This window comes from Callithrix jacchus, chromosome 5 (genome assembly GCF_049354715.1).
Source record: "Callithrix jacchus isolate 240 chromosome 5, calJac240_pri, whole genome shotgun sequence".
NCBI classification, from domain to species: domain Eukaryota; kingdom Metazoa; phylum Chordata; class Mammalia; order Primates; family Cebidae; genus Callithrix; species Callithrix jacchus.
The window spans coordinates 160,639,242-160,651,578 of record NC_133506.1 but is presented as its reverse complement, the minus strand read 5'-3'; the positions used below and the strand labels follow the sequence as shown (position 1 = coordinate 160,651,578).

The 12,337-nt window shown below is 40.6% G+C and overlaps 1 protein-coding gene across 12 annotated transcripts in view; it reads left to right on the top strand.

The window, feature by feature from the left end:
* Positions 1–10,726, top strand: part of VWA8 (von Willebrand factor A domain containing 8) — a 422,827-nt gene extending 412,101 nt beyond the window's left edge. For all 12 annotated transcript variants that reach the window (XM_078375339.1, XM_054256828.2, XM_035303407.3 and 9 more), the window contains 3 exons: positions 4,296–4,394; positions 7,061–7,299; positions 9,789–10,726. In XM_078375339.1, the coding sequence (XP_078231465.1) occupies positions 4,296–4,394; positions 7,061–7,299; positions 9,789–9,897 (447 nt within the window). In that variant the 3' untranslated portion in view covers positions 9,898–10,726. The remainder of the gene's footprint in view (positions 1–4,295; positions 4,395–7,060; positions 7,300–9,788) is intronic.
* Positions 10,727–12,337: the final 1,611 nt, after the last annotated feature.

Genomic DNA, 12,337 nt, shown 5'->3' with positions numbered 1-12,337 from the left:
AATAACAAAAATGGATTTAGAGTCAGAACACCTAGGGTTTAACCAGCCCTAGATCCACAGCCTTCAAGTCTGTTAGTCTCTCTGAGCATCAATCCCTTCATTTGTGATATAAGGATAACACTTACCCCAAAAGTTGTAGGGAAATCAAACTGAGATGAGATACATGGAAGCCTTTTGTAAACTGTAAGAAACTACAAAGTCATTAAGTGTATTGTCCTACCCTTTCAATGACCCTGGGAGGTGGTAAGACGGATTTTATCCCGTGTTGTCAGAGAGGTGAAGTGATTGACAGGCATACAGTGTTAGAGACTTTCTAAGCCGGTGGTGTTTACAAGGTAGGAACACGGTTTGGAGAGGTTAAGTGATTGACAGGCATACAGTGTTAGAGACTTTCTAAGCCGGCGGTGTTTACAAGGTAGAAACACGGTTTGGAGGTTAAGTGATTTGCTGTAAGTCAAAAAGCTTGTGAACGTCAGAGCCAAGTCTAGAATCCCTGAGCTTTCAGGATTTTATTCTTTTCACGTTGACGTACATTATATGAAGAAAGGTCAGCCAGCCAATGCTCTGGGTTATTAGCTAACTAACACTAGGGTTCCTCTGGCATTTCTCTTGATTTTTGAAATAACATGTTTATCTTCTGATCCTTTGTAGCTCATAGTGGCACCATCTGAGAACGGTGTATTTACATTTCTAGAAGTAGTTTTCATAAATAGCCTTAAATGATTGTCTCATAGCTACTTACAATGTGGCTGTATAAGAAAGCACAGCGGCTCCTGAAGCCAGCGAAGGGTTGGCCATCCTAATAGAAATTTACACATCAATCTTATTCATAAAAGTGCTAATCGCACTTTGTTCTAAGCATTCTAAACATTACAAATCATCCTTATTTGATGATAAATCGTGTCTTTGGTAAACATTTCAGCATTTGTTTTTATTTGTTATAGTTTTCTCTAAGTGAACAACACTTCCCAAAGAGCATTTAAACAGATTTCTAAAGCAAAACAGTATTTAAATTGGTCCTCTGCAGTTGAGGCTTTTCTGTATTACTGTGGTTTAATATTTATGTTAAATGCTAACTGTGAGACTGCACAGGGTTTTCGGGGGTGCTCTGAAAACTGCAGAAACTGTGATTATAAACATTCTGAGCCACTCAGAAAAAGTTCGGGTCTAAATGTCACTGGTAACGACAGTGGGGAACCTGTTTATGGACTCCTGTGGTTCTCCCATGGGAGCATGCTCAAGGCCCTGTCAGGCTGGATTTCACAGTGACCACCACAGAAACTAGATCAGGTGAATAGCAGATTTAGGAGTTAGGGAATGGAAATGAATGAGCGTATGCATCTTTTCCATTAACCCAGACAATTCTGAGGATTGGCCAATTACTGTTTGTAAAACCTGTTGGAATCCTTGGATAGCGAATACTAGATAATTTTGGTGGCGAAGTATTGCTGGTAATGGAAGCTTAATACAATCTGTAATAACACCAGGGAATGGTCCACATTTGGATGTACTTTAGATTCCTCCCAAGCACTTTATTGACTTTGGGCGCAGAATAATCCTCAAGCGCATCTGGAAGATGAGAAACCAGGGCCTGCAAACTATTTTATAAGCCCCATCCTGTCGCTTAGGTGTCTTCTCAAGCCTTTGCAGTGCTCATGAGGCACAGATAAAGGCTCGTCTTTCTGCAAACAGTACTTTCCTTACCACAAATGAAAAAGAGATGAGAAAGAAAAGGGAAGGGACAAAAAGAAGAAAGAAAGGGAAGAAGGAAGAAAACGAAGTGTGCAATCCACCTTTCTTTGTCTCATTTGCATAGAAAAGTATAGTATACTTTTTTCTCCTGGGCATATTTCCATCACTCAGTCAAGTGATGGATGGTTGCTAAAATAATTTTGAAGGTTTTAATCAGCCAGTATCTTGTTTTAATAAAGACCAGCTAAAAACTGTATTTGTTGACTGCTGTTTGACCAGTTACATTGACTCTATGACAGACCATGTGATCAAAGATTTCTATAGTCTCATTCACTGTCATCTAATTAGAAAGAACTCTAGCCATCAGTTAAGAGAGGGAAAAGTCAAACACATTCATAGCCCTCTTACCTCCGCCCAATATGAGGAACCTAGCTCTGTGTCAGGGAACTGATCTTATTACCTCACGTGTAAGATCCTGTTTAACAGATGACTTCACCGGCCCATAATGAAAGCAACCTGCCTGGCACCTTCTCAGGAGAACTTTCCTCTCGGCTACAAGCAGTTCCTGCCATGGCCGTTGTCAAATCAGTCAGGGCTCCCTGGGGTATGCGTCCACGGAAGGATTAGGCAAGCTCTCTCCACATCTGTGCCAATCCTACCACTGAACCCTTAGGCCTATGCTGAAACCAGAAATTTTCTATCCTGAGCAATTTCTAACTGCTTTTTGGTTTCAGTTTTTATTTGGTACCTTTTCACTCTATTAATAGCAAACTATACGAAGGAGAATTTTTTTTCTTATATGGAATGTATTATGTCATTAGAAAGCATTTATTGTCAACCTATTCAACGCATTCATAAGTTTCCTTCACTCTTCTTTTATATTTGAACAAGGCACAGAATAATCTCCCACCCTCCCACCCCCTCCCATGGTCCCACTCTGGCCCTCCTCTGACCATGCCCTCCCATGAGCTGAGGTGTCTATCAGGCCAAAGCGCTTTTAAAGCCGGTTTCTAGAGCATGTTCCCGGTACCTGGGACCCCGAACTGTCCTCATCAAATGACGCCAAGCCTGCTTCCAGGTCCTGTGTGGGCCTCTTTCCTAGGACAGACTGGCCAATGGTGTGGGCACCCCAAGGTCTGAGAGGTGGACAAGAGGTACCTGTGGGTTATGGTGGAGTGATGAAGAGTGGATATGAACACTGGGTGACTTGAGGTACCTCATGCGGTGGGACAGAGCCAGGTATGAGAAGAGAAGGGCATGGGCTACGGGCCAGGGGCCAGTACTACCCATGTGGTCATGTTCTAGCACAGAACTTCTAGGAACTCAAGTATTTGAAATGTGGCCCTGGCTTTCCAGGTTATTATAACATACATATCAAAGCAGGAGGATGTATTTTATTTAACAGTTGGTAGCCTGATGTGTAGCATTTACATATTTAGACATCATATATGGGCCTCCATTTATTCCCTCCTGGGGAGAACTTCTAGGTCTTCACCCCCAGCCACATCTCTCTCCCAGGACACAAGTTCAGCATGTCTGTAATTGGACTCATCTTCCCCAGGAAACCCCTTTTCTGACTTCCTATCTTTGCATAATAACAATTTCAGCCAAATTTTTTCTGTTTCTTTCCATTTAAAACACAGTACTTTCAGTTATGTTATGGATTGTTTTTTGTCAGCTAGCATGGGCTGACCACCATTTATCCCATGATTGCTGAGGGGGAAAAATTGCATTCCAGCTTCAAACAGCTTATTTGTAGAAGAATGTAGTCCAAATGCAAAGGGAAAGCTTCTTATGGCCCCAACTTGATTGCAGACTCTTACATGTGCTGGGCATTCTCTTGGATTCTAGAAATTCAAAGAGAAATAAGCTGTGGCCTCACCTTCAAGGAAGTCACCATTTTATTATTTTATTTATTTTTTTTTTTTGAGACGGAGTTTCGCTCTTGTTGCCCAGGCTGGAGTGCAATGGTGCGATCTCGGCTCACCGCAACCTCCACCTCCTGGGTTCAGGCAATTCTCCTGCCTCAGCCTCCTGAGTAGCTGGGATTACAGGCACGTGCCACCATGCCCAGCTAATTTTTTGTATTTTTAGTAGAGACGGGGTTTCACCATGTTGACCAGGATGGTCTCGATCTCTTGACCTCGTGATTCACCCGCCTCGGCCTCCCAAAGTGCTGGGATTATAGGCTTGAGCCTCCGCGCCCGGTACAAGTCACCATTTTAAAAGGAACAGTCATGAAAAGAAATAACTGCATTGCTCTACAACACTAGAGGAGTGTTTTGCACATGGTATGTGCAACTCAAAGTTGGAGGGAACCACCTCACCCCAATTACAGTTTACCTCAGACCCCAGACCTTTTCTTCAGATTCTGTAGAAGGGTTGCACTTGACTCCCAGCTCTAGCCTTTCTCGATACACAGGCATTTCCCATGTACATTGTGAGATTAGGGAATTAAGCACACGTTCGTCTCACTGCGTTTCTTTATGACCATATGCTGAGCAGCTTTGGACAATGACAGTCCTAAGAGTTGAACATTGAAGATCTCATGACTCTTGTTTCGTGGAGAAAAGTTTGTAACTTTCTGGTTCTCTTGCATGTAGTATGCCATCGTTGGACACTCCGGAGATGGCTACAACATTGGCCTGGTTCCAACTAACAAAATCCCCAAGGACAATAAGCAAAGACTAGAAATTCTGAAGGTAAATACATTTTATTACCTCTGTATTATGAAAGCTTCTATCAGATTAGGTAACGACTAAAAAGATTCACTGAGGAAATAGTAGATATACAGGAAAGAAAAGAACTGTTTAACAGACATTCAGGCATTGAACTGAAAAAACACCCATCACACCTAAAATCATTTTCTCCACCATACAAAATTTAAATTTGTTCCCTAACGTATTTTTAGTGAACTTGCTATTAGATTGAGATTCTACATCCTGGGCCCCCTTATATGTCCTATACGGTTCTTTTCAGTCCCTACATGTGAGGTAGACGGAAAAGAAAGACCCCTATTAAATTGTCTTTTATTTGAGTAGTTTTGGGGTACAGGTGGTTTTAGGTTATGAATTCTTTAGTCGTGAATTCTGAGACAGTATACCCGCCACCTGAGCAGTATATACTGCACCCAATATGTAGTCTTTTGTCCCTCATCCCCCTGAGAACCTCCCCCACCTTAGTCCCAAAAGTTCATTATATCACTGTTTGTATAAGTGAGAACAAACAGTATTTGGTTTTCCATTCCTGAGTTACTTCACTTAGAAAATGACCCCCAGCTCCACCTGAGTTGCTGCAAATGCCATAATTTTATTCCGTTTTATGATTGAATTGTTTTCCATGGTGTATATATATCACATTTTCTTTATCACTTACAGGTTGACGGGCACTTAGGTTGGTTCCATATCTTTGCAGTTGCTAACTGTGCTGCTGTTAACATGTGTGTGCGTGTGTCTTTTTCATGTTAATATTGATGACTTCTTTTCCTTTGGGTAGATATCCAGAAGGAGGATCGCTGGATCGAATGGTAGACCTACTTTCATTCTCTAAGGACCGTCCACACTGTTTTCTGTAGTGGTTGTGCTAGATTACATTCCCACCAGCAGTGTAACTGTTCTCTTTCCACCACATACACACCAACATCTATCCATTTTTTATCTTTTTGGCCGTTCTTGCAGGAGTAAGGCGGTATCTCATTATGGTTTTAATTCGCATTTCCCTGATGATTAGTGATACCAAACATTTGTACATGTTTGTTGGCTGTTTGCACATATTCTTTTGAGAAATGTCAATTCATATCCTTTGCTGACTTTTTGTTGGGATTATTTGTTTTGTTCTTGCTGATTAGTTTGAGTTCCTTCTGGATTCTGGATACTAGTCTTTTGTCAGATGCATAGTGGGTGAAGATTTTCTCCCACTCTGTGGGTTGTCTGTTTACTCTGATGATTGTTTATTTTGCTGTGCAGAAGCTTTTTAGTGTAATTAGATACCATTTATTAATTTTTGTTTTTGTTGCATTTGCTTTTGGGATCTTAGTCATGAATTGTTTGCCTAAGCCAATGTCGAGAAGAGTTTTCCCATCGTTATCTTATAAAATTTTTACAGTTTCAGGTCTTCAATTTAAGTCTTTGATTCATCTTGAGTTGATTTTGTATAAAGTGAGAGGTGGAGATCCAGTTTCATTCTTCTACATGTGGCTTGCCAGCTTTCCCAGCAACATTTATTGAATAGGGCATCCTTTCCTCAATTTATGTTCTTGTATGCTTTGTCAAAGATCAATTGGCTGTAAGTATTTGGCTCTATTTCTGGGTTCTCTATTCTGTTTCATTGGTCTACATGCCTATTTTTATGCCAGTACCATGCTGTTTTGGTAACTATAGCCTTAGTATAATTTAAAGTCTGGCAGTGTGATGCCTCCAGATTTGTTCCTTTTGCTTAGTATTTCTTTGGCTATCTGGGCTCTTTTTTGGTTCCACATGAATTTTAGGATCGCTTTCTCAAAAACAATGATGGTATTTTGAAGGGAATTACATTGAACCTGTAGATACTGATTCTCCTCATCTAGGAACATGGGATGTTTTCGTTTGTTGAGTCATCTGTGATTTCTTTCATCAGTGTTTTGTAGTTTTCCCTGTAGAGCTCTTTCACCTCCTTAGTTAAGCATATTCCTAGGGTTTTGTGTGTGTGCAGCTGTTGTAAAAGAGATTTCGTTACTGATTTGATTCTCAACCTGGTCATTGTTGAGACAGTGCTACTGATTTGTGTATATTGATTTTGTAACCTGAGACTTTACTGAATTCGTTTATCAGGTTTTAGGGTTTTCTAGGTACAGAGCATTATCATTGTTGAGCAGAATGACCACTTTTAGAGTCCTCTCTGTCCTCAATTCTATGTAGAATTTGATTTCACACACGTAAGTCTGCAGTGGGAACCTGTCCATCACGATTTTAAGTAAATGTCCTGCTTTGCTGTTGATGTGAATACAGTGTTTTAGTATTACAACTTTGTTTATTGGAAACTCAACCCATTCCGTGTTTTCCTCCTGTGTCGTCTTCATCCTCCAATGTGATACCAAGTTTTATATTTTCTTATATTTTCTCGCTTTAAGTGGAAGCTTGCATTTTAAAACTAAGTACCTACTGTGATAATTTCGGAATGATTTCTATATCTAATGAAATTCTATGCCAGATACAAATATCACTGTATACGGTTTTCACTCAAATATGCAAATTAAGTAGAACTAACTTAGAATTTACTACTCATGGGTAATAATTGGTACGTATGCATTCTCATGGTCAATAGAAAAATAGTATTTGTTAAAAAAGAAGTTTCTCATCCATGGCTTTTGTGTGACTTCTCTTGCCTCCAGACAATGCATGCCCACTCTCAGTTCTGCATGAGTGGGGACCACACATTAGAAGGGACAGAACATGCTATCAAGGAAATTGTCAAAGAAGAGGCTGACGAGTACTTTGTCATAGTCTTGAGTGATGCAAATCTGTCACGATATGGAATACATCCTGCTAAGTTCGCTCAAATCCTCACAAGAGACCCTCAAGTAAATGCTTTTGCCATTTTTATTGGATCTTTAGGTGATCAAGCAACCAGGTAAGTGTCATCTGAGCATGCAGAAAAGGGCAGGTACAGAGATACTGAGTAACTAACACATGCTTGTTTTATAGGCAAAGCACCATGAGGTGCTAAGTGAGGGACAGTGAGGGAGACGGGAAGTCAAACAGAAACTAGAGTTGCGGCCGGGCGCGGTGGCTCACACCTGTAATCCCAACACTTTGGGAGGCCGAGGCGGGTGGATCACGAGGTCAAGAGATCAAGACCATCCTGGTCAACATGGTGAAACCCCGTCTCTACTAAAAAAAAAAATACAAAAAATTAGCTGGGCTTGGTGGCGCATGCCTGTAATCCCAGCTACTCGGGAGGCTGAGGCAGGAGAATTGCCTGAACCCAGGAGGCGGAGGTTGCGGTGAGCCAAGATCGCACCATTGCACTCCAGCCTGGGTAACAAGAGCGAAACTCCATCTCAAAAAAAAAAAAAAAAAAACCAGAAACTAGAATTGCTACCCTCAAGGGCTTCTAATCTATTGAGCTATCTAGTTAGGTTCTAGCTTTGGTTTGGATGAACAATAATAATTTTTAAGTAATTATTTTTAGTTCATATTTCAGCCAATAATAAATAATTAACAAATTGATTTGCCACTAATAAATTGGGTAGTATTTATACATTTGGCACAAGGCCCTAAGCTCAGACTAATCATTTTGTGTTCAAATCATTAAAAATTGGGAACCTCTACTATTTTCCTAGCATAGGAGATGTGTGTGTTTGTGTGTATGAATGTCTATACATATGCAGACATATATACACACACATATATGTATTATATTCCCATAGAGACATCTCCTACATGTATGTATGCCTGTATATATATAGACACACTCACGTGTATTCTTACTGGTAGAGAGACAAGGCAGGTGAAACACTTGGCAACAACACAAGGTAATATATATACAGTTAGATACTACGCTGAATATACTGAATATTCAATAGAAAATCTTATGATCAGACAGTAAGTACCAGTGGGTCTGATCTGAAAGGAGAGACCTGGAAACACTTTCATAACTTGAACACACTAACATTTACCTTTCTGAGTTACAAACAGAAAGAGTTCATGGTTTTTCTGTGTTTAAAGAACCTGTAAGAAGCACAAAGCACCAGTGAAAGTAAATCTTTGAAAAAAAAAATCCCTGCCTAAAGCACAAAGGGCCCACCTTTCTGTTATTCCACCCCTTCTATCTGTGTTGCTCTGTGGTGTAGAGTCCTATGTAGATGGGAAGTGTTTTCATATCCAAAATGCTGGCACTTCTCTCTCTGTTCCCTTTGCCTTGCTCCAAGGCTGCAGAGTAAGGTTGAGAACAGACTTAATATCATACAATTACAGCCATTTTATGCCATGGCTTTGCATTCTTCTTAGTTTTTATGGGTTACTGCTTTGCATCTTTCAGAACCTCCATATCTTCAAACACAAACTATGCCTTTTCCACCCAGATTTTCCTCAGCATCAGCCCAGTATTAGGCAGACAACAAGCTCCACAAATACTGGTTGAGATGAAATGACCATTTTGTCTTTCTAGTGAACAGATCCTGTTTGAATACTTAAGAAAGCACAATAATACCCTTGTGGTTTCCTAGGGAAATGGTCCAACATCCACTGGCAACAGATATGTTGCAGAATTAGCTGGCTTACCAGGCATGCCAAATATACGATACTACACAGGATGGTTGCATTTTATTAAATGTCATCCCGAAGCCAGACTTCACTGGCTTGGTGAAAGGAGGCGTTCTTTTGAGGAGAACTGTGTCTTGCAGTTTTATTGCCTTCAAAATGGCATTTTGTCCCAAATGATAAATTCGTATTCAAAAAATTATAACTTCAATGACATGTTATTTTTAAGGATAATTCAAATCAAAACCTGTTATAAGTTTTTAAAAATGAGTTGGAAAAAATGTCATAAGCCTGTATAACCTCAATGTCATTGAAGCAGCAGTTGGACAATCCAGATCGCATTTCATATTGTGTGATGTGGACCAAAAAAAAGAGAGAGAGGCAAAGACGGAGAGAAAGAAGCACTCAGGGTTTGGCTGGGCAATTTTTTTGGAGGGCTGTTTTCTAAGGAAAGTAAAGCACTTAGAAATACAGTGTGAGGTCAACATATCTGCTAGACCCAGGAAGTGAACTGATCCCAGATGAATCCCTAGGACTCTGTTCTATTAAGGGAATATGAAATATCAAGAAATGGCAGTAATGAAAGGAAGAAAATTTTTTCTTTTCAAATTCACTGACTTTCTCACTGAAAAGACCTTTCTTTCAGTTCACTGCTTCTGCTGTGCTTTCTTGTTACTCTTCCAGGCCTTTCATTGCTTAATGACGACAGCCAATTCAATGGTAGGAAGGGAGCAAGGTGTTAGAAAGTGAAAACTTCCTTTCCTAAGAAAAGATTAGGAGCCTGTGTTTTGCCAGGGCAGGAGGTGGAAGGGACCCCCATTTACAATGGTAACTTCCTTTCCCTTTCTATCCTGGCAGGCTTCAGAGAACTTTACCAGCTGGTCGGTCTTTCGTTGCCATGGATACCAAGGACATTCCTCAGATTTTACAACAGATCTTTACCTCCACCATGTTGTCGAGTGTCTAAGAAGCGCCGTTCAGCACCCTGATGCCACCAGGATTTGAAATAAGACAAGAATAAAGAGTACTGTGAGAAAAAGAAGATGTGGATGAGGTGAACCCATGTGATGACTGGGTGATTCCGGCGTTCCTGGGACTTCCTACACTTGCTCAGATAGGAGAACTCAGAAAAGCAGCCAGAAGGAGACTTGAGCATGGAAAGATGCTCCGCTGGTGAATTTAGAAGTCATTGGGACAGTGAGTTGACCTGCACTTTATCAAAGGTGGGGGTGAAAGGAAGGTGGTCTTGAGAACTATGTGTTTGGTCTGTTTCCAAGAACCTAAGGAGGAAAACATAGTTTGCTTTTGCCTTAATCCATCACCTGGTCACCTAAGATAAGAAAAGCAACCCCATCAAACCGAGCCTTTGATGTCACGTTCTGACGTAAGATGCCAATCTGTGCAAAACCCACCAAAATGCTCCTCTCCAATAATTATTTTTTTCCCCCTGCTCTGTATTGACCAGAATACTATGATTTTATAATATTTAACCCACCAAAAAGTCCGTCCAAAAGCAGTATTTTATGAAAGGTTGGCTGCTCTCAATAACTTCATTTTCCTGGCCAAAGCCAGAAGGAATCAGAAGATCCTTGGAGTGCTTGCCTTTCCGCATAACTTTTAAAAGCCTCTTCAATAATAAAGTGCAAATGTCCTCTTCTCCTTGCTGCTAGAGTGGGAGGAGAAAGATGTCCTTCCTTCGGTTTCCTGTTTCTTCTTGTTCTTCTCTCAAAAATTCACAGTACTCCATTTTGGGGTCCAAACTGTAATGCTCAAGCTAATAAATGCTTAGAAGAAAATTATTCATTGAGAATATTCATATAAAAATTATCTAAAGCAAAGTAAAAAAAGTCAAATCAAGATGGTATGTTTGAAGTGACTGGTGACTGGAGATTTCTTTAGCTATAACAAACAAACAAAAAGAAAGAAAACAACCTTTTTAAAAACCTCTTTCTTTTTTCTTTCAGAATGTACCTTATTCCCACACACTCTTGGACCAACCTTTATTTAATCAGTAAGCTCAATATCACTTTGTTGAAAATCAAATGCTCCGGCAGAAGGCATTTACCTCTAACCATATAATTTAAAAACTCCTCTTCATCAGTGATAGCAAAGTCAAAAATGTTCGGGCACCAATGAGTAGAAAAAACTGGTCTTAAGTTAGACTATTAATAATAGGCTTATTAATAATATCCTATTCATCCATATATACTGAAATTATACAGGCTCATAATTTCATTTTAATTATAGGAGAGAAGAAAAGCTAATACCCATTTGTTCCATCACCTCCTCTCCCTATCATTAACTATGAAATAAATAAAAGCAATTCGATTTTCAGTGCGTTCCTAGCCAGTGAGTGTGCATGACTTTCTTGCATGGACGCCTGCCCTGTGTACTAAACAGTTTCAATCCCATATGCATCTTTTAAAACGTAATTGCAGTCACCACAGCAGCAGCCAGCACTTACTGGTTATTCACCACGTGCCAGGAATAGGCTAAGGGATTTCATACATTGTTCCATTCGTCCTCGCAAGGATGCATGTAACCAGGGGTATTTTCAACCTTATTTTCCAGATAAAGAAAGTGAGGCTCAGAGAACTTAAGTCGCTTTCCCTGTTCAGATTCCTGTTACTAGACCTTTTACTAAGTAATCATGGCACCATTAACATCCTCGTTTACAAGTAAAGAAACTGAGGCATAGAGAATTTCAAGAAAATTGGCCACACAGCCAGGCAAGGGCAAAGCTGGGCCTCCAGCCTCCTGGCCCCTTAATGCCTGTGTGTCCCTCACGGTCCCACAGCTCTTGCTGTGTCTCACAATGTACATGTCACACTCCTCCTGCGTTTTTCTCTTCTCCTCCAGTACAACTTCACCCTGTCCACATTCACAGAGCTCTCTTCCTCTCCCTTTCCTCAGAAAGTCTGTCTGCCCATATTCGAGCACTCAGAGGTATGGGGACCAAAGACATGGGACACTGTCGGGGGAACACTTCTAACTGCTCCTTTCTTGCTAGGCATGGCAGCGATCTGAGGAAGTGCCCTTCCAAGTGGCAGCTTAACCCCAAGGGATGCCCCTTAGCTAGCGGGTCACTGCCCCTGAAAGCCTTTGGAAGTGGAATCCAAGGGAGATGAAAGGCGCAGCCAATCTTTAGCAAATCCTCCCCATGTGCAACTACCTGAGGAAGCAGAAGCCATTTTTTTGACATGGAAAGAATGTTCTCAAGTGATTTAATTTACCCTACTCGACCAGCCAGACCTCCTCTGCAATTGTTCTTTTTTAAAAAGCACTGAACTCCTGACTTTTCTGATTTGTGAAGGGGAAAGACGATGAGGAAGGGGAATCGAGATTGAGAAGATAAGAGCTTATTTTCACATCTTGCAATACCTAAGAAGTGTGTGCATTTATTATTA